The 22,337-nt window shown below is 34.5% G+C and overlaps 1 protein-coding gene and 1 pseudogene across 1 annotated transcript; both read left to right on the top strand.

Annotated features, from left to right (window-relative positions):
• The first annotated feature begins 747 nt into the window (after window positions 1-747).
• Window positions 748-1,466, top strand: LOC126765368 (uncharacterized). The gene has a single exon (XM_050483096.1). The coding sequence runs from the start codon at window positions 780-782 to the stop codon at window positions 1,281-1,283; it is 504 nt and encodes a 167-aa protein (XP_050339053.1). The 5' UTR covers window positions 748-779; the 3' UTR covers window positions 1,284-1,466.
• Window positions 1,467-18,147: 16,681 nt separating this feature from the next.
• On the top strand, window positions 18,148-18,350 carry LOC126765622 (small nucleolar RNA U3; annotated as a pseudogene).
• The last annotated feature ends 3,987 nt before the right edge of the window (window positions 18,351-22,337 follow it).

The following is a 22,337-nucleotide window of genomic DNA, read 5'->3' on the forward strand; positions in this document are numbered from 1 at the left end:
CGTGTCGCGCTCAATGTACTCAGCAGTTTACAGTTAGAATAATGTATGTATGTATTTAATATTAAGTTCGCGACAAGAAGAAAGAGAAATGAAAATGAAACATTCAACTCAGCTTCAAGTTTGGAAGGACTAAGTTCGGATGTAAGTACGAGTATTTGGAAAAAAAATATCTATTGCAAATGTATACTATTTCGTCGATATGCTAAAAAACCAAAAACATTTAAAAGTGTTGTTGAAACTAAAATACAATTACTAGAACTTTATCTTTATTTCATTCATTACTAGCCATTGATAGCAGTTTTCTTAATTATTATACCTACAAGACAATATTATTCGCTTAACTGATAAGAAAAGCAATCCAACATAAGAAATTTTTGAATAATTCACAAAGTATTCAATTTGAATGGTGAATCTAGTTTTGGATAAACATTGTACATATAATTATTATCGAGAGATTAATGAACGTAAGCATACTGGTATTGGTATAGGAACATGAATATAGGAAGGTATGAAATGTAGTTTTTGCTTCTTTGTTTGTTTAACTTTACTGTTTGTGCGTGCACGAGCTTGTCAAATGAATCTGAAGCCGACAAAAGATCACACAAATAATCAAACATTTACATATAAACATAAATGCCTTATATACACTGAAATTGGAAAATACAACGATATATGTATTCCCCTAACTTTTGCTATAAAAAAGCTGCCGTTGGCCAAAATTGTGTTAGTTTAATTTTGTTAACGAGACTTAGTAGATAGTATTGGAATTTCTCCACATAATGAAGTTGTTTGTCGTTCTTTCAGCAATCGTAGCGGTTGGTTGTGCTATGCCGCAATTCGGCAGCAATAATGCTGAAGCTAACGCCAATGCTGATGCGAACTCTCAAGGGGGTCCTGGTTTCGGAAACCAGCCTGGTTATGGTGGTGGCTTTGGCGGAAATTCTGGCTTTGGAGGCGGTTTTGGTGGAAATAATGGCTTTGGTGGCGGTTATGGTGGAAATCCTGGTTTTGGAGGCGGTTTTGGTGGAAATCCTGGTTTTGGTGGCGGTTATGGCGGAAATCGTGGATTCGGGGGAGGTTTCGGTTACAATCCCGGTTATGGTGGTGCGCCTAACTTTGGCAATTCCAATTCCAAAGCCGATGCCAATGCCATTGCTAATTCCAACGGCGGTGGATTCGGTGGAAGTTCTGCCAGTGCAAGCGCTGATGCCTCTGCTAGCTCTAATGGCTTCGGTGATGCCAGTTCCGTCGCAAACGCCAATGCGGACAGCTTTGGAAAGTAAAGCAATTTAAATATAAATTATGCATAAATCTCTCTACAATGTGCTCATTTTCTCGTATCGCGCATTGAATTGTGCTACATTTCTGACTGCTCAACACTACATATACTAGGATACAGTTAATTTATTATTATTGCGAATATAAGGAATGTGGAGAAAATAAATAAAAGTTCTATAATTTACCAAGTCCTGTGTGTATGAAACTTACTCAAATTTCAATGATGAATCTTCTTTTTTAATTACCCTGAATTCCAAAGGAAATAAATATCAAAAAGTGTGGCAAACATTATATACATACATATTTCATGGTTTTGTAGGTGAAAATATCTACTCCTTTGTGTGTTTATATTTCCTTTACTGAGCTATTGGAAACAATTTCTTCCTTTTACTTTTATAAATTTCATGAAGAATATATGGCTGTAATTATTACATCTACTTATGTTATCATTAGTACTGAAAGGAGCCGCAGGATATTTGTATTTTCATAGTCCATTCTTATCTAAATTGGAGCAAGTCTTTTGAGTTGTATTCATACTTACGCTACAAATGGAAACTTTTGGAAAATCGTAATTTGTTTCTCAATGAAGGATGAGCACTTACATACAAATGTAGTATATCTTCGCCAAATGGAGAGTTTTTATTTTATTTCACAATTCGACATTGAATCGGCACAATAATCCAACGTAGTCTTATGAGCGTTTGTCCTTAATTTATCCGTTTAAACGATTTGTTAAATTGTGAAAAAGACAAGGAAATCGCGGTGTGGCAGGAATAATAAATAATACCTAATTTTGGGTTTATGGTCCTAAATGTCATCATCTAATTGAATTGTGAGGTGTTGCATGACAATAAAAGCTCATGTTCAAAAATATAAAAAGTAAAGCGATAATTCTGAAGTAGATACATATTTAAAATTGATTTCCAAAATTTAAAGTTTAATAGTAAGTTTTCAATTGTACATGAATTTATATTTTATTGGAAATAATGACAACTTTCAAAACCATGCAATTTGTAAATAATGGAGAACTTTTATTCTTTCCCTGCTATACATACATGTGGATACCATCATAACTTACGCATATGTATGTACATATGTATGTATTTAAAAATTAAAGTCAGCTAGTTCAACAGTAAATTAGTGTTCGTCTGCAAAAAGAAATTAGACAAGATTTAATTAATAGTGTGCTCGTGTCTGCGCTGCAAGATAAATGCATAATTCATAAGTCGATAATTGCGAGATAATCAAAAACAACTTCTATGACGTCAAAACAAACAAAATCAGATATCAAAACATTTGCCAGAGTGATGCTAATCTTCATTAGGCTGACATAAGTTTGTCATTTATTTTATTTATTTTCTCGACTAATTAAAAGAACAACTTGGATAATTCTTTTTTTGTTTTTAAATAGAAGATAGGATGGAACATCAAAATGCTCGGGAATTCTGGAAAATTCGATCCACTGACTAAACTATCGGCTGAAATCTCAGTATTAAATCTTCCAATTTCGATAAAGGGAGAGTTTATTACATAAGTATATTTTATAGCAACTTCTTGCGAAGTAAAAAAGAGCAAAAATTTAAAGATACAGTTTTGGAGCTGTTGGAGCGACTAGCTAATTTTTCTGAGAATTCTTTTGTGTCCGATCACAATTAATGACGCAGCTTGTAGGTATAACCTGTTCCTAATTTTAGTTTGTAATATATAATGCAAATAGTAGATATGAGATAGACTAAATCTGAGTGAAAACGTTTAAGCTTTCGGATAATACAATCAATACACGTTTTGCATAAATTAGCAAAAAATTATAATGTCCATAAAAGGTTTAAATGTTTAATGGTACTCCTAATGTTTATAAAATAAGTATACAAATCGAAACACAAATGGTAAGTCATAACGAATTTAATTCCAACCGAACTTTATACACATTCGCAAATTATAACAATTCTGTATATCTATGTACATATATGTAAGAGTATATGTCTTTATGGTGCTACAAACTCCATGTATTCGATTTGGGGCGGGTGTAAAAACCAGAAGAACGAAATAATGTTGATGAAAAGTTGAATGCTAAAATTAAGAAAACATTTTCATTAATTTACCAAAATTATTTTCTTTTAGAGTTTTAAAACTTTACTTCATACAGATGTACCCAATAAGATATACATACGTTCAGTGATCCGTGTATATAAACACGTAATTAATAACATCCAGTACACCTTTAAAAAAGGAATTTCCCTTTGATATTGGGCTTGAGAAATAATAAATTATTGAATTTGGAATAACTGATAAACAACATCTCGTTGCAAGGAGCCACTATTGGTTTAGATTTTTTTAAAATAAAAGTAATAAGCTTTAGTTGAAGGTTTTCTTTATAACTTTAGATTTTTTGAAATGAATTAATAACTTCCAGTTGTGATTGTTCACTTTGAATTCTAAATAAAGAATAGAATTAATAAGCCATAGTTAAAGGTTATTGTTAGCTAGCCTCTTATATTGTATTTACTGGTTTACTTTCTTTTTGAAAAAAATATACTTTATCAACTATATATACCGTATTTAAATTTTTTAACACGATTTTTTAATTATATGCTGATTTCGACAAGTGTTCAAAAACATACCACCAGGCCAATTAAAAAAAAATCGACAACCGTCCAAGAGTGATTTTGCAGGTTTCGAACCTACAAAATCTACAAGTTTTGATTTTCAACTCTTAACCAACTCAACTAAGTACTAATTTTTGAACAGTTGCCAAACTCAACGTAGTTAATATTGCTTCAAGATGAAGGTTGGAGCGATTGCTTTTGTATCCATTGCATTTAAAGTTTAGTACTTATACCCGTAATAGCTTTACAATGCTAAAAATAGATCAAGCTTTGTTTAGCTGTCAATAATAAACAGTTAAAGAAACTGAAATATCTTCTCAAAGCTTCAATGATAAACAGCTAAAAAAAGCTTTTTAACGCTTCATTAAAAGCTTCACAATCTAGAATGATGATCTGTAAAAAATTGTAGAAAAGTATGATTGCAGAGCATATCTCGGTAAGAAAACCTTTAATTGGAGGTTAGTGATTTTATTTTCAAAAAATTTGTGGCAATAATAACAACCTTAGACTTAAGGTTATTAATTTTAATTCAAAAAATATAATGTAATAATGGCAACAACATATAATTGGAAGTTACTAATTTAATAAAAATAACCAGATGGTTTTTTCATAAATTTATTAATGAAATTTTGTTAGTTCCAATTCTTCTTTATAAAATTGACGTAAAATTTTTTTCAGAGTTAAAATTTCGGTAATTGTTCAGCAAAGCGGTTTTTCTGAAAAATATTTTTGTTGGGCATTTTTTGCATGTTAAAATTTTGTTTAAATGCTGTCAATAATAAATACCGTTAGAAACAAATTTTTTACTGAAAAAATGTCATATTTTCAAAGTCCGTTTCCATGATAAACAGCTCAAAAAAATTCCTTATTTCTTCGCTTCATTAAAATTTTGACACAAAGAATGATGATCATTGTGCAAAAAAATTGTAGAAAAGTATGATTGCAGAGCATATCTCGGTAAGAAAACCTTTAATTGGAGGTTAGTGATTTTATTTTCAAAAAATTTGTGGCAATAATAACAACCTTAGACTTAAGGTTATTAATTTTAATTCAAAAAATCTAATGTAATAATGGCAACAACATATAATTGGAAGTTACTAATTTAATAAAAATAACCAGATGGTTTGTTTCATAAATTTTTTAATGAAATTTTGTTAGTTCCAATTCTTCTTTATAAAATTGACGTAAAACTTTCTCAGAGTTAAAATTTCGGTAATTGTTCAGCAAAGCGGTTTTTCCGAAAACATGGTCCAATTTTTGTTGGGCATTTTTGCATCTTAAAATTTTTGTTTTTAAATGTACTTACTTCAACAATAGATAGAGCGTCGACTCCTGAGATATTGTCACCGTCCATGGCTCTGCACCATATAGCAGGACGGGAATAATGAGTGACTTATAGAGGACTTTACTTCTTAATTACCTACTCAGTCCGAAGTAGCACCTGCTGTTGTAGTTGCTGGTTTCCTGGTAGACGAAGTTATCTACAACTTTGAAGTTATGACTGTCAGCCGTGACGTGGAAGCGTATTCGAGAGTGCGACAACTGTTTGTTCGAAGACGTTCACTACCAGACCCATTTGCTTCGCTTCTTTAATCATTCTGGAGAAAGCAGAACTAACAGCGCGGTTTCTGAGGCCAATGATATCAATACCATCGGCGTACGCCAGCAGCTACACACTCTTATAGAAGAGTGTACCTTCTCTATTTAGTTCTGCAGCTCGAATTATTGTCTCCAAGAGTAGATTGAAGAAGGCAATCCATCAGCACTCGCGCAAACTTCTTCATGGTCAGGCAATGGTGAATCGGATTCGCCTTCTCCTGCCTTTATGCTTTCACTGCCATTCAGCAGCCTGGAGAAGTGTTCCCTTCGCAATTTCAGAATGATATGGGCATCAGTCACTAGATCACCTCTGGGGGTTCTACAAAAGTATGCTCCGGTCTTGAGAATTTGTGATAGTCGCCGCATATTTTCGTAGAATTTTCGAGCATTAGCCCTATCGCCCTGCATGTCAAGCTCTTCATACTCATGCATTTTGGCCTCTCTCTTTTTGTGTCTGTAACTGCGTCTCGCTATCCTCTTCAGCTTTCATTATCTTTCCCATTCCCCACCGGTTGCGAGGTGTTCTTTCCGCTGCTACACGGCGTTTCTCACCGCATCAGTTGTTCCTTTGTCTTTTCCGACCAATGGTTTCGTTTGCACCTGTACGTAAGGAGCTTGAAATTGTTCCCTTGTACCGAGTTGCTGACAATTGCTCTTAGAGAGCAGGAGTGTAAATCGAGTTGAAAATCGTTCGGCTCTGCTTGCAGCTTCTCGACTTCGAACCTTCCTTGTGTTTGTTGACGAGTGTTTCTTGCTGCACAGAGACGGGTGCATATCTTGACTGCAACAAGATAGTGGTCCGAATCGATGTTAAGGACCTCGGAGCGTACGCACGTCTAAAACACTGGAGACGTGTCTTCCATCTCTCACAACATGATCGATCTGGTTTGCGGCTTTTCGATCCGAAGACAGCATGGTAGCTTGATGAATTTTCTTATGCTGGAATCTAGTACAACAGATAACAATATTTCGGACGCCGACGAAGTCGGTCAGTCACAACTCATTTGGGGATGTTTCCTTATGGCAACTTTTTTCTTTATTTCTTCCACCAATTTGTCCCCTTACAATTAGTAAGCATTTATTATTGATTAATTATATTTATTTCTATTGGTCTAAATGTTAAAGAAAACATAGAAATGTATTAATTTTCAATATTTTATCAATTCCATTTAAATAATTAAATCAATCATTATTTTTATCACAATTGCATTTATTTTTTTTTTAATTATTAAATTATTTTTTTATTTTTGAGATATCAATTTTAAATTTCACACTCATAATTTTATTTCCACTACAGATATCGGATCACTATAGCATCTAGCTGCCATACAAACTCCACAAATAAACTAAAGTCCTTGTCTAGAGAACTTTTTTATTTGATAATATATCTTCTCGAAATTTCTTATGTATTATTGTCTATAGTACCCAATATTTAATAATTTATTTATAATTTTGTATAATTGTGTGTGATATGATCGCGAAAACGTGTAACCGATCGCTTTCGTTATCAAATCTGTTAGGGATGCCCTCGTCGGTCTTTTGTTGTTGATTGTAAGTGGAGATATGATGAGTATGGTGAAGGTTGCGTATCAGTGTTGTGAGTCTGACTCGATGTTGTGTGCCTAGTGTGGTGTGTATGTTAAAGTCTGGGAATGATTATATGAATAAATATATAGTTTTCATAAAATGGACCGATCAAGCTCTTGTATGGAATTTTTTGTTTTTATGCTGTGTATTATAGTTTCGGTGCTATCGAATTTAACGTTTTCCCTGTTTCTACTTATATTAATGAATATCATATCAGCGTACAATAATAATCATGATAATTGTAATTAAAATAATAAATCAAATAATTACAGATACTAATATATGTGGGAAGCGATGACAGTACTACACTTAGTGAACACACTTACTAATGCAACACTGACCTAAGACAACATGCAACACTGATAATAGAGACGACCAACCTGACAAAAGGGACATAAGCACAGCCATCAAACCAGGAATAAAGGGATGTCCAACTTATTCCAGTGTGAGAGCGCTTCAAAATTCGCGTTTTTTATAACATTTTAAATTATGGCCAGATTGAACAAAATAATAATTTGTGGGCATTTAAATTGAAACACCCAACATTTAGTTAAAAAGGAGAAGACGTGCAGAAGTGCAAATTTTTAACACACATAAAAACCATATTTACGTTGAAATAGTCTTTGGTATCATTCATTTTATTTTGGTGAGTTAGGAATTTTTAGGTAAATTTCAAGTCCATTGTTTGATAAATAAATTTTCTTACCATTTTTTCCGAGGTTTATTAGTTGGTGGAATCGACATCAATAGCACATCAATTAGAGAAACAATTTCTTGGTGAATTTTGACGATATCCCATTACTTCCTTTATATTGGCGAGTTTACTTTTACACTCTTGCAACATGTTGCTACAGAGTATAATAGTTTTATTTATCCAAAGGATGTATGTGTAACCTAAACGCAATCGAGTTAGATATGGGGTTATGTACACATACATTATATATAAATGATCAGAATAACGAGACGATGTCCGTCAAGCTGTAGCTTGAGCAAAAATTAAAATGTCTTGATGAAACTTGTTACACAACTTCCTTCGTAAGGCGGGTTTGTATATGCCACGCCTAAAACGCTACTAATGAAACACATATAAAGTGTCATAACTAAGGACAATTTTTATAAAACCTATTACCAGTATGAAAATGGATGAAATAGGATAATAACCCCGCCCACTCCCCATATAACGGTGGGTAGCTAGGTAGGAGTGCCGCCACCAGGGGCTCAATAAGCGCTAGTCCTACGTATTTTGATGCACTGACGTAGGATAGCCTTGCTATTCCGTTTCATTGTTGCACTCAATCCATTTGGTGATCTCAATGAAACTTGCTTTTTGTGGACAACTATTCAAGGTTTGGTGTCTAATGGGTTCCAAGTATTTTGTCACGGATTTGATATAAAGGTGAAAACATTTTCCGTATCCCCTTCTTGCTTGCAACTGCGGCAACTTCTTTTATATGGTATACACATTTTTAGCACATGTTATCCAAAAAAAACCAATGAGCTAGCTTTAGGCTATACCTATGTACGTTCATAGTTTACACACTCGTCTCCAATTGTGTGCAAACAGTGATGTGGAAATGCGGAGATATTCGCATTCGAGACATTCCATCGAATGTTTTCCATATGACCGAGTTGTTAAGATGTGGATTATAAATGCTTAAATCTGTGTATGTTTGTATGGAACGAGTTAAAAAATGTGTTGGGGATTTATCATTAAGTAAGTCAGAACAATGGGTGTCACTTCTTACTTGATCTTGATGTCAAGCTCCTGTCAGAGTCATTATATTGCAAGCAGGCGGCTTCCAGCGAAGACTGACAAATTTTTCCAACCATCCACTTATGTTGGACTGCTTTATATGCATCCTTAGAAGTAGGTGAATGGGTAATACAACGGCTATTGATAATGAGGTATTTGGCGGTAGGTACAAAACCCAATCACTCCCGTATCAAAAACTTAAAATGAAGGAAAACAAATAAACGAAGTGGACTGGGAGATCGGTTGTTCTGCCGAACCAGCGTTACGGCGCACGGGAGCCACAGTCCATGAAGGCTTAAACCAGGAAATTGTTGTAAGCAGAAACGCGGAAAGGGAAGAAGAACTTCTTCGCTCTCCTGTGCAGGCGACCGAGGGTTCCAACTCTGGCAACAAGAGAGGGTCCGGAAGAAGCTAAGCAAGGAGGGGTTGAAGGTAAAAGGGGCGGACGGAATACCAACCTAAGTCAAGTCCAGCCTGAAGGAGGAAAAGGTGAAACGGTTGGCATGGACTAGAGAGGAAATAAAGAAGGCCGGGCACACTTCGCCACTCAAAATTGGTGAAAGGCGTACTCTAATCGCATTTAGGAGCATATCGATGGAAAGTGGCAGCGTTCGACGGAGAGCGCACCAAATGCGTCCTCGTGGAAGCTAACCTGAAACATGTTCTGCGGCTGCCTCAAAGACAAAATCTTAGCGTGTGAAGTAGGGACTGGAGGGTGCTAATCTCTGATGGAACCTGGCCCATATTTCTCTTTGATTTTTCATTCGATTGGTCAACTATGATTTTATTGCTGGACGGCGACATTTTAGGTTTTTTTCTGAAATTATGACTTCAACTATTTTTTGCGATATATTTGCATGTTCTTCATTTATTTCCTTTGTAAATTCTCTTCCCGAGACAGACATCTAGTAACAATACCATAGTAAAGGTATCATGGTATTCTGTTTACTACGTTGGTGACACACATGGCAATGTAGTAAACTGAAATACTACCTTTGTTTCGTAGGCATTAAATATTTCAAAAAAAATGTAAACAATAAATTTATAGTTGTGTGTTATTGGAAAAAAAGTGCAATTATTTAAAATACTCTAAAGTAATATATTTTCATTGCAAAAAAGCGATATGGTTAAAGTCTCTCTAAAATCCCCACATGAAATGAGGCATTTCCTGCTTTTTCGGGAAAAAAAAATTGTGAAAAATTTTTTGTTTTCCATTTCATTAATTAATTTTTTAAGTCATTTTGACAGAATATTTCGAAGAGCTTTTGTGTAAAAGCTTTAAGCGAAGTTTTTTACCCTTTTAGCTGTGTTTATACAAATACCACAATGAAACATCATAGTATTGTTACCAGCAAAATACTACATTGCTCATATGGTATTTTGCTGGTATTTGGTGACACACATATGGTATTTGTACCATATATAGTATTGTTACTACATGTCTGTCTCAGGTATAAGATAAAATGGGCAATCCGCTTATTCGACGGATATACGTACAAATCTCCCGGTACGGACGGAATCATTCCAGCTACAGAATCCCGCCTGTCTATCCGTGCCATGCCACTATGTGCCACACTCATGTAGATAGGCTAGGGTAGTTTTCATACCGAAGGCAGGTAGGAACACCCCAACCTACTCAAAAGAGTAACTAACTTGACTTCCTTTCTTCTGAAAAGTCCAGAGAAAATCTTGGACGCGCACATTAGGGCCGCAGCGACAATTTACTTGGTCTATCCACATAAGCAAGAAACTTTATGCGAAGTAAATAAATAAAACTGTATATAAATCTCAAATCCAATCGATCACAACTATCTATAAATAAATATACTATTTTTATACTCTTGCAACATGTTGCTACGGAGTATAATAGTTTTATTCACCTAACGGTTGTTTTTATCACTTAAAAATAATCGAGTTAAATATGGAGTTATATACAAGCGCCGCCTGGTGGCGCCATCTATATATCGACTAGTGCGTAAGAATCTGCTATTTTTATCGATTGTCCAGTGTGAATTTCGAAAAGTTTCATAGATTGGAAGTGAAGTTATTGCGTTTTAAGTATCAGTAAGTTTGTGTTATTGGTGCGAAAATGAGCTTCGAACAAAGACAAATTTTGTTTCAAAATTGGCAAAACTTTTACTGAAACGTTTCAATAGATGAAACAAGTTTATTGCCTATCCCGTAGCAGAGTGCACGAGTAGTTTTAATGTTTTCAAAGTGGTCGTGAGGACGATCAACATGTGGGTCAATCATAATTCCTGATCACCGAAAATTCCATCGAAACTGTGCGTGAATTTATCAAAAATGAGCCGAATCATTGAAATTCATGGAAATGGAATTGAACATCACTAAAACATCGATTTATCGCATTTTGACCGAACATTCGGGCTTATGAAAGGTGTGTGCACGGTTTGTTCCGCAGAAATTGACTGACGACCAAAAATTGCTCAGAATCCCGTCTCATCGATTGACGCTTGTGACCGATTATTTGACCAAAAATCACATTTTAACCATTAACCACTTTCCGTATTCACCTGATATGGCACCGTGCGACTTCCTTTTCGGAAAAATGCATTTGCCCATGAAAAGAAAGCGTTATGCAGACGTAGAGGCCATTCAAAAGGCTTGCACCGGCACACTGGCGACCATACCGGCCAACGAGCTAAAACACACTTTCGACATGTTTTTGGACCATGCAAAAAGCTGTATTGAATCAGAAGGAGACTGTAATGAATAAAATAAACTGATTTTGCCGAAAAAACTATTTGTTCTGTTTTTTTTTAAAGTCCTGTTTACTTTGGAACACACCTTGTATATAAACACCTGTATCAGGATGACGAACGACTGTCTGTCTGCCCATCCGCCCGTCTGTGCAAGCGATAACTTGAGTAAAAATTAAGATGTCTTAATGATATATAAGCCTATTATTTAGTACAGAAGATTGCAGTATCAAGGGGCACCTGTGGACAAAAAATTTTAAAATAATGGGCAGGGCTCCGCTCTCTAGTAAGCTTAATGTACATACATTTCTAGAAAACCGCTAAACGAAATGTCAAAAAGAGATCAAACTTTTTATTTCATATACCCACCAATAGGTGGCGCCACACAGAAGCAGTTATATTTAAAAAGTTCTGTTTCTTTTGTGACAGACCTTGTATGTACAAAGCAACCGCAAGCTTGACAATTTATGAACAGCTTTTTCCATACCGTGGCCGTACAGTGTTTACTCAATATATACCATCTAAATCAGCTAAGTAAGGTATAAAGATCTGGTGGCTTTGCAATGCGGACAACGCATATCCTTTGCAAGGGATTATGTACACTGGTAAAACAGAAAACACTCGAAAAAAATCAGGGTGAAAGAGTAGTGAAAGAACTGGCGGTTTCGTACCAATTTATTCGTAAACTAAGTGAAGAACTAGCATTGCCGATGATTGAACATAACACTTCGAATCCACAAATAATGCGCCACTTCTCAACAAAGATTGCCATTGAAAGCACTTTTGATCATGCACTGACAGAAACAGTCGTTGTAAATCCTGGTCCAGTGATTTTAAAGGATAAACCCTGAAGAAAAATAGCAACAGGATCTTGCCATGTCTGCAATGCCTTGCCGATAAGAAGATGCCGAAAGACTCGTAAGAATTCCGTGAATCTTGCACAATGTGTTCAATATCGTTAATTATAAAGAAAGTGTAATATTTCTTTTTTTTAGTATTTAATTGTATGCATTTATAGAAATTATCTTTAATTTATTTCCTATGCTTTTCACTTTTGCTAATGGGCGATGGCTAAATTTTAAGAAAAACAAAATTAATTAATTAAATGCACTCACAATTAGCTTTCTTTCAAGTTAAAAAACGACGATTTAAGAGTTTAAAATGAAATATTGAATTTTCTTTAAGTTATTGATACAAATACACCGCGGTGTGTACCCTGGTACCCTGTTACTAACATAAGGGTTAACTATTATTATTAGTATAATGTATTTGAGAAGCAAAACATTGAAATTTAACAATTATTCCATCGCTTTTTTACATTTATTTATTTTGATTTTCCTTGAGTTTCGTTGAAAGGCCATAAGAAAAATCAAGCTTTTGTGCTGTCGACAAGAGTTTTCTTTCTAAAATGTAACCGAGAACCTTAAGTTTTTGCGTTTAATGACATTTTGAAGAAGCCCTCTGAGTTTCATAGAAATATCAAAATGTTTATTCAGACATATAAAATATCTCGAATTCGGCAAGAGTTCATTTTCTTTCAAATTTATCCATAAATATTTATTTCCAAACAAACTAAATTTAACAGAATAATACATATCATTTATGTAATTCGATATATTTTTATTTACACTACTTCAAAATTAATTAAACTCAATAATAGTAAATATATGTATGCTTAATGTCTGTTTGACTGCAAGTGAATTTTTCACTGCTTGTTTGTAATGAATTTCTAGTTATTGCTGTAACTTTTGAGTTTTCATTTTATTACATGTGAAAACATCTAGTATGTACGTATTGTTAAGTATTTAGCTGTTTTGTAGTAAGCGAACTGATCAAAAGTCAAGACATACATTGGAGTGCAGGAGTACTGGCATACAACCACCGACAAATTTTGTTTTGGAAATTGGTCACTTTGCCGGCACTACTATATTAGGGCCACAGGGGACAAAAACGTCATCTATTTGGTGCCACCAAAAATTTTTTACTACGCCTAAAAGTATACTAAAAAATCAATAATAACTCATAAAACAACTGAGACTTAGAGTTGCCAAATTTATACAATTCTATTAAATATATTACGCAAAGCAATTTATATAAGTCATGCTAATAATTTAGACACCTCCTCTGTAAAAAATGCAACAATGTCACTATTGAAGTAACAAGAGAATCCCTTCCGCCGAAAAGTGGTTCCCGATATCCATATGCATGGTGTCTAGAAATTCAAACAACAGAACTCATCAACAACTATGTATATTCTACTACGAAAGCAAGAAATGATGTTACCATTGAACTTTCAAATAATAAAATATACAAAGCCAACATTTCAAAAGCACCGTCTAGCAGAAGTATTTCCGGTATGGCTTGAAGAATTAACATACACGGCGAATTATAGTGATTGTAAAAATCTTCGCCGTTCTTGTGATCCAAAATAAATTATTACAGATTTTAAATAACAAAGATTAAATGTTGTGAATGTACTTCAATGGAAAAGTAAAACTCTCTGCGCTCTGTTTTTAATAAAGTTTGATCATAGGTAATTCAAAAAAAGTTGTGTTAAGCTCTCCGGTAAAGTTCAAACCTAGAGCATCAGTAACCTAAATGCTGTAAGTGTGGCGAAGCACATCCAGCCAACTTGGCTTGCCGGTTGTCTTGTTGGAAAATAATTACAAAAAATACGGACTAAAGCAATTGACCTCAAAATAAAACCTCAAAAGGTCCTGTGATTAAGGGGGGAGCCTGCTTTAGAGGCTTCAAAAAATCTATATTTTCAAGGATTTTTTTGTAAAGGAAAGAAATGCCTGATTGAAATGAAACTTTTAGGATTTACTCTTATATATTTGAAGAGTCTTCTCAAATTTTTTTTATTATTATACATTAGATATTCTTCATGTTTGAAGAAATTTACGGAGGCGCCTCGAGTGTGCAATTTCTGTGTGGCGGGCAAGATGCAGGTCGCAATTTTCATCTGAAACAAAAAAACAAAAGAAATTTTTAATTTCAATAGTGTTATTCCTAGGTGAACCATAAATATTCAACAATTTTTCGCAGATTAAAAAAAAAATGCATTTAAAAAAAATTTTGCTTTAAATCGTTTAAAAACCGGATTAATCTTAACTTTCTTAAGATATTTTAGGTTCACCTAGAAGAGAATTTAATTCCAAATACAACGCATTTTTATTCGTTTCGATAGGACGTTTACTTTTTTTCTATCCCCCCTTAATGTTGAACCTTTCGAACAAGGAGTTCCTAAATATTTAGCTAAATCTACAAAAATATACTTCTCACCATTTTGTAAAAGAAAATAGTCATGGCTATATATTTTATATCAGCATTTTAGTTAAGGTCTTATAATTAGATAAAAGCTACAATCAAGAAGAATTCAACATCTGCTTCATAAAGCTACAAAGATTTTCCAATTGAACAATACTTGACTAATAAAACATAAAGACTTGTTAATGTTTATATCACAAACCTATTTTAAAATGAACAAGTAAGGATCTGTGAAGCTTGGGTGTGTGTAATCGAACATTTTGTACTCTTGCAACTTGAAAGAATCAAAGGTAAGGAGTTACCCTTAGTTACATGGCGTTTGTTAGTTATATGGGGTCTAGAGGAAATTTTTACTTATTCACGATTTTATCTATCGATTTTATTTACCTTATAAAGTCAACCGGAAGTTCGAAAATATCAAGCCTTTTTGAGAATTAGAAGTTTATTCGGGATGTGCGACTAAAAAAGCAACGATTCCTGTCTTAATACAATTGGATTCTTTTTACATTTCACATACCACTTCGCCTCAATATGAAGCTAACTTTATGTACTTGTATTTACGAAAAATGGGTAAGTATAATTCATTTCGTTAAATTAAGTAAAATATTAAGGTGAGTATGTTAAATAGTATCATTAGGGTAAGCATTTTATGTAGACTAAATTTTACAATTATTATTTAATTTTTATTTTACGTTTCATATTTATTTTAATAAATTTCTCATTTATGTTAATTTTAGTATTCATGAAGACGTTTGACGCAATATCGTCCACCATACCAGGATCATGATTCTGCAATATCGATAGTAGTGCGAGTTTATGTATTGGGCGCTTAATTAGCGTCTTGCCTTTCAGTAATTGGTGATACGTTGTCTTCGTGAACGAGAATCATATCGGTTGAATACGGTGAGTAGTTAATGTGATTTTTGATCAAATAATCGTCTTTCGAATGTTAGATTCTGAGCAATTTTTGGTCGGAACAAACCGTACAGACACCTTTCGTAAGCTCAAATGTTCGGTCAAAATCGATGCGATAAATCGATGTTTTGGCACAGTTTCGATGGAATTTCCGGTGATCACGGATTTTGATTGGCCCACATGTTGATCTTCATTTATGTCCTCACGATCACTTTGAAAACGTTGTCACCACTCGTGCACTCTGCTACGGGATAGGCAATCATCGTCATAAACTTGTTTCATCAATTAAAACGTTTTGGTAAAAGTTTTACCAATTTTAAAACAAAATATAATATTGGCTCTTTGTTCGAAGCTAATTTTCGCACCGAAAACACGAACATACTGACACCTAAAACGCAATTACTTCACTTCCAATCTAAAGCTTAGTACGCAGCTCTCAAGAAACGTAAAAACTTCATATAAAAAAACGCTTAAGAAACGGTCAAGATACTTTCCTGCGACAAACTTACTTGTGCTAGTACGCAGCTCTCAAGAAATCTAGTACTAATTTTTGATACTTTTTTTCAGTAAAATGTGAATATGGCAAACCTTGTTTTGCGAAGAAACATCAAATCAACAATTGTTTCTTGAAGGAAATTCGAAGTAATCGTCAAATTCGTCCTAAATTAGTTGAAATCATTATTATGAAGTATATTCCATTTTGAAATGTTGCATAAAACCTACCAATCATCAACAACATTTCTTAAATCTCAATAAAAATATTTATGTTACCATACACATACACACATACATATTACGCACAAAGTTTGTTTTCTTTGTTTATTCTCTCTTGCTCTTCTAATGTAGATCATTCACAATGCGTAACCAGCTGCCAAAATTACTTGAGAAATAATGTATTTTTTTTCTTGAGCAATTACTTGAGAGCTGCGTACCAACCTTAAGAAATGTTATGAAATTCTTACTGGACAATCGATAAAGATAGCAGATTCTAATGCACCAGTCGACATATAGATGGCGCCACCAGGAGGCGCTAGATTCAAAAAGTTCCACAGAAATCTACGCCACATACTTATAAGAAAGGGTCGTAGCACTCGAAGTCTTTCGTCTGGCATTGTTTCCATTATTTAGGCTTGCAATTTTGGCTTTAAAGTACAGGAACCGTAAATATGTTAAAATGAAGTTTTTATTTATTACTAATGGCGATTTGTCTTCGTATGGGAGAGGTACATTTAATATGCGACCTTCTTCTACTCGGATTAATTTGAATGAAAGCAACATATCTGAGTACTTATGCAAGTTTCCGGGTAAAAACTAAAGTGTGATTCCGCTGATGTCAGATTCTTTCGCACAGTAGGCATTTGCAGTCGTCTGATCCATCGTAATAAATAGGCGACAAGAACTCGTGATGAAAAGAGAATTTTTCAATAATGTTTATTATTGTATTTTCCTTCCTTTGTCAGGGCGCAATGGAATCATCCCAATCTAGTTTTCGGATCCAAAGTTTTTGCAATAAGATGCTTTCTTTGGTGACATCTAATAATCCAAGAGGATCGAAAAGGCGAGCAAAGACTGACAGCATGTTTCGTTTAGTGGCGCGTAGATAATTAAAATTGGCATTCTCAATAAATCGAAAAAAAATCCCCTTACGGCAACTAATGGATACTCACCGTTTTAATTGAATTTTTGTCATTGAAGCTTAATGACTTTTCAGTGTAATCACTGCCGAAAAGTTTTGGGTGTTTCAAAAAAATACTTCCTTAGGGTGAATCCGACGGAATTTAGAATTTTAATTACCACACTTCTTGGAAAATCTAGAGATTCAAGGCGGTGAGATTATGTTTAGAAGCCATGAACCGAGTGGATACTTAGTTGTATTGTGTTAAGGCGAAAAATTTCATTTGCTCTGAGAAATGCTATAGATTCAATATGAATCTACGCAACCTTTTCTGCGAAGATGTTCGAGCAGCAAGCGAAGCGGTGACAATCGGCGATCGCTTGTTCGTTTCTTTCGGCACAGCTCGGCTTTTCTACCAACAACACAATGTTGCCATGCTTATGCTGTTGTTGTTTTTGTAGAACAATGTTTCAATTTTTGGTTGGTGACATATTCAATTTAAAATAAATTCTGTTGGGATTCGAACCTACGTGCTCGTCGTCACTTTTGAAGCGCTTACCACCAACACCACCATTGACACTTGAATTGCGTTGTCCTAATTATGGTTTGGTTATGCATGAAAGATATTTACAATGGATCGCCGATTGTTACCTCTTTGCTGCTGCTGCACATATGTATGTTTGTATGCTTGTTCATTATTGAAGTTATACTCCTTTTTCTTTCCTTTGTCTTTCATTTCTGCGAATTCTCAACTATTTTATGTGCCCTTTTATTGAAATACCCTGCGTTGGCCGTTGAAAAATTAAGGCTATACTTTACAGGATTATTTCTGTAGTTAGTCTTCATTTACATTTTTTGGAAATCGACCCGCGATGACGAGGTATATCGTTTTATCTGACAGCGTGAGGTTTAAGAAGTTCATTTCTAATTTTGTCTTGTGGCATATTAGAAATGATGTTTCTTCGAAAATCGTTCGCTTACAACGAATAAAACGACTTCTGAGTGGTGATTTTAATGAATAAATTCCTTTTGGTTGAAATGCTCTGCGTTGGCAGCTGAAAAGTTAAGACTATACTTCTCAGGATCATTCAGTTTTTCAAAGAAATTAATGACCTTTAAAAATATGCATATTTGCATTATTTTGTTTTCATTTCCTTATTCGTAGCAATAGAATTTCTATGGCATAAGTGAAGTAATGGCCGCCGATTGTCACCCCTTGCCGCTGTAGCAGCTTCGCCTACAAACATGCGTAAATACATATGTATGTATGTATACGTATGATCGTGAATACATATCGACGCAGATTTTTGCGAGAAGCACCAGAAAGTTGTGCAATTTATGATTTTTCGCTTTTGCCATCGTCGCGAAAAGACGACTTGTTGGCAAAGGCATGCTCGGGGAGATAATAAATTATAATAAATTTATAAAATGTGAATTTAAGTTTTCTAGTTTTCTTTCATACAAAATGATATGCATTTCTTGGAATATCACCAAGAAGTATAACTTCATCCGCGCGTAGGGACTCCACGCACCTTTTTTTAATGCAATTTGAGAAGAAGAATGACTCGACGCATTAAAATCAACTGGCAGTTTTGTTATTGTGCTTTCGGGCCTCAAAACGCACTGATGCGGAATGAAATAGTGTAACTCACCCTTGATCTTTCTATTTGTTGGGCTCGTGTGACTCAGTGCTTCATACTCATTCATGAAGTCAAGAACTGTTTACTTAGTTCTGATTCTTTGAATCCTCCTATCCAGGGCCTGATGCGGATTCATGGAAGTAACCGAGTAACTTACAGTCAGCTTTAAAAAGCATTCTGACTTGAAGCCTTCCTGAAGATAACACTTGAGATGTATCGACGAAGAATTATTCACACTCTGTTTGCTCTAGTGTGAATTTGTTGCCAGTTATTCCTGAAGGAAGTTCTTCCCGAGAACAAAAATTTCGGACTACTGAACATATTGGCGTTAACCAGAGGATCAAAATCTAAGCATTTTTATTCTCTTGCAACCAGTTGCTACAGAGTATTATAGTTTTGCTCACCTAAGTAAATTACTAGACAGCACTAAATTGAGATGTACAGTTGTAATTTGGTACAGAGGATCGCAGTAGCAAGGGACACCTGTGAGCAAAATTTTTTTGAAAAAGTGGGCGTGGCTCCGCCCTCTAACAAGTTTAATGTACATATCTTCTAAACTACTAAAGCCTCAAGAACCAAATTTGCTCAGCGCAAATATTATAAGAACTTCTATTTCTGTTTATATTATTTAATTAAAATAACGGGATAAAACTATAGAAACTGGGGTCCATATATTCGGTATCTAGGGGCTTGAGCATTTTTGGTCGGATTTGAAAAATTTTCTGTCATAATAAGGCACTCACTATAGGCATTATTCGTGCAAAGTTTTGTCCCGTTATACTAATTTATTCTTTATTATTGTGTAGAATCAAGTTGAATTTAAAATTGTGCTCTGGTAACTAGGTTGTTTCCGATTACGTCCATTTTCGTACTGTGGCATAAGAATATGAGAATAATGCTTCGTATCAAATTTTGTCGAAATCGGTAGGTCCGGTCTTGCGATATGGGATTTCACCAAAAAGTAGGCGGTACCTCACCCATCTTCCAAATTTCATATCGCTTCTTATTAAACCCTCTCGTACCATTTAGGAGGGAAAATTCAATACATATCTCTGGCGTATTTAGTTTTTAAATTATCGCGCTTTATGTAGTTTTTAACAGTACTGTTATATGTGGAGTGAGCGAAGTTATCTTCCGATTTCATCCATTTTCGCACTGTTGGTAACAGTTTAGGAGATATGTATATTAAACTTTTCAAAATTGTTTGTCCACAGATGTCCCTTACTTCTGCGATTCACTGTGACAAATTAGAGTTTTATATCTTAATTTAGTGCTTAACTATGGCCTTTAATAGCGTTTTGTGGGCGTGGAACTGGTAATTTTTTTTGTACTAAGGAACCCTCCTACCAAGTTTCATTAATATGATCATTAATATATACAAGTATATAATCCTATATCTATCTCGCTTAATTTTAGGTGATACGTGCAACCGTTAGGTGAATAAAACTATTATACTCTGTAGCAACAGGTCACAAGAGTATAAAAGCTAGTAAAAGCAAGATCTTCTAGTTTGAATGTTGACAAATATATGAAACTTTTGAAAATGAACTAGCTAAAGAAACTGAGTGGCTACTCAAATATAAGCGCTCTTTAAAAAGCTTAAAGCTGATACTTTTCTAACAAGTAATAGCCCTTTGATAAAAAATAATAAAGAGCAGGCGGTCAGCAATGACACTAAAACCCACCGTCTACCTCCTATTATAACAAACGATGGAAAAGATTTTAACAACTTACATTCTAATAATACACTTCTAATAAAAACAACTTTCTAATCCAGCTTTTGAGTAATGACGCCTTCGAGCTTAATGTCTTCGAAGCAAATTATAATCGCACTATAACAAAATTCTTGCCAAATGAAAATATACCTTGGTTTACCTACAGGAGTAAACATAATAGGCCAATAAAGGTAATGATAAATTTACACCACTCATGAGGTCCACAACCCATTTTAAACGATCTAAAATTTAAGGCTCTACTGTATTAACCCTTTCATGCTCGATGTTGCCTATAGGCAACATTTACATATATGCTTCTAAACCCCGTTATATCAATTTTTTTGACGCGCGGTTTTTTTTGCATTATGTGGTCTGGTGTATTGTGTAAGATTACATTAAGCTATGCAAGGGTTCATTCAGTGGGCGTTTTTCGTAAATTTTCAAGATCGCGTTTACGGCGCTTACGCAAAAAATGTTTAAAAAGATTAAAATAGCTGTTTTATTGTAAAAAAATAAATCATTGGAAAAGTGTGTAGTTTGTTTAAAATAATTTTGTAAAAGTGCTCTTGTCTATAGGCAACTTCCAGTAACTAACGAATTAGGACACTAAGGACTTTGAAATTTTTAGCACTTCATACTTGAGTTGAGACTAGCATATATCTGTCCTAAGAAACGTTTTATCTCCGCCCATTTTAATTCGAGGGTTGGAGAAAACAAATAAGGCAGGATTAAATTTGGGTGTAACCGAACATTTTATACTCTTGCAACTCGCAGGAATTAAACCTCCAGAAATTACTTCAAGCGCTGGTAAAACTTTATATTATACCAGTAAGAAAGGACTAAGTTCGAGTGTAACCGAATATTTCAAGCTCGTCAACGTGCATGGGACGAAGCCAGGAAAATATCTTCAGGTGCGTAATGCTTGATTGTAATGGGGTCCAGGGCGAGTTTTCACCCGATTTTATTCATTCTAAGCATACAAAATACACTTTTATTTCTCATTTTCATAGAGATAACTCACATGTTGGCCGATATACTAGTATGCGGTATAGAGTCACCCGGAAGTACGAAAATCCTTATATTAGGTATATGAGGGCTAAGGGAAATATTAACCCCATTAGACTCAATTAAAGTACACAGACTTACACTATCAGGAAAGAATTAACTCATACTTATTTTGACCGACATTTCCGGTAAAAAGTCAACTGTGAGCACATCACATACTCAGTGCCTAGAGGCTTGCACAGTTTTGGTTCAATTTGGTAAATTTTTAGTCATATGGTGGCACATCTTAAAGGCACTATTTGTGCAAAGTTTTATCCTGACATATTTTTTGCTTCTTGATTTGTATACTGCAAAATGAAAGAATCCAATGGAATTCAAAATTTGTTTATGGAAAGTAGACGTGGTTGAGGGCCTTTCGCTCATTTTCATACTGTAATATGGGAATGTCAAAAGAATGTTATATACCAAATTTGGTTGAAATCGGTATGTGAAATGCCGACCAAAAATTTAATGGGGTTAAATTTAATGTCTTTGTATCTTGTTTTTGGTTCTTGGAGCTTAAGTGGCTTAGGAGATAGTTACATACATATATTAAACAAATTAGATGGGTCGCGTCCACTTTTTCAATAATTTA

The sequence above is a fragment of the Bactrocera neohumeralis genome, unplaced genomic scaffold (genome assembly GCF_024586455.1).
Source record: "Bactrocera neohumeralis isolate Rockhampton unplaced genomic scaffold, APGP_CSIRO_Bneo_wtdbg2-racon-allhic-juicebox.fasta_v2 cluster10, whole genome shotgun sequence".
NCBI classification, from domain to species: Eukaryota; Metazoa; Arthropoda; class Insecta; order Diptera; family Tephritidae; genus Bactrocera; species Bactrocera neohumeralis.

Coding starts and splice junctions, on each gene's coding strand:
- LOC126765368 (XM_050483096.1), top strand. CDS start 780: ATGAAGTTGTTTGTCGTTCTTTCAGCAATCGTAGCGGTTGGTTGTGCT.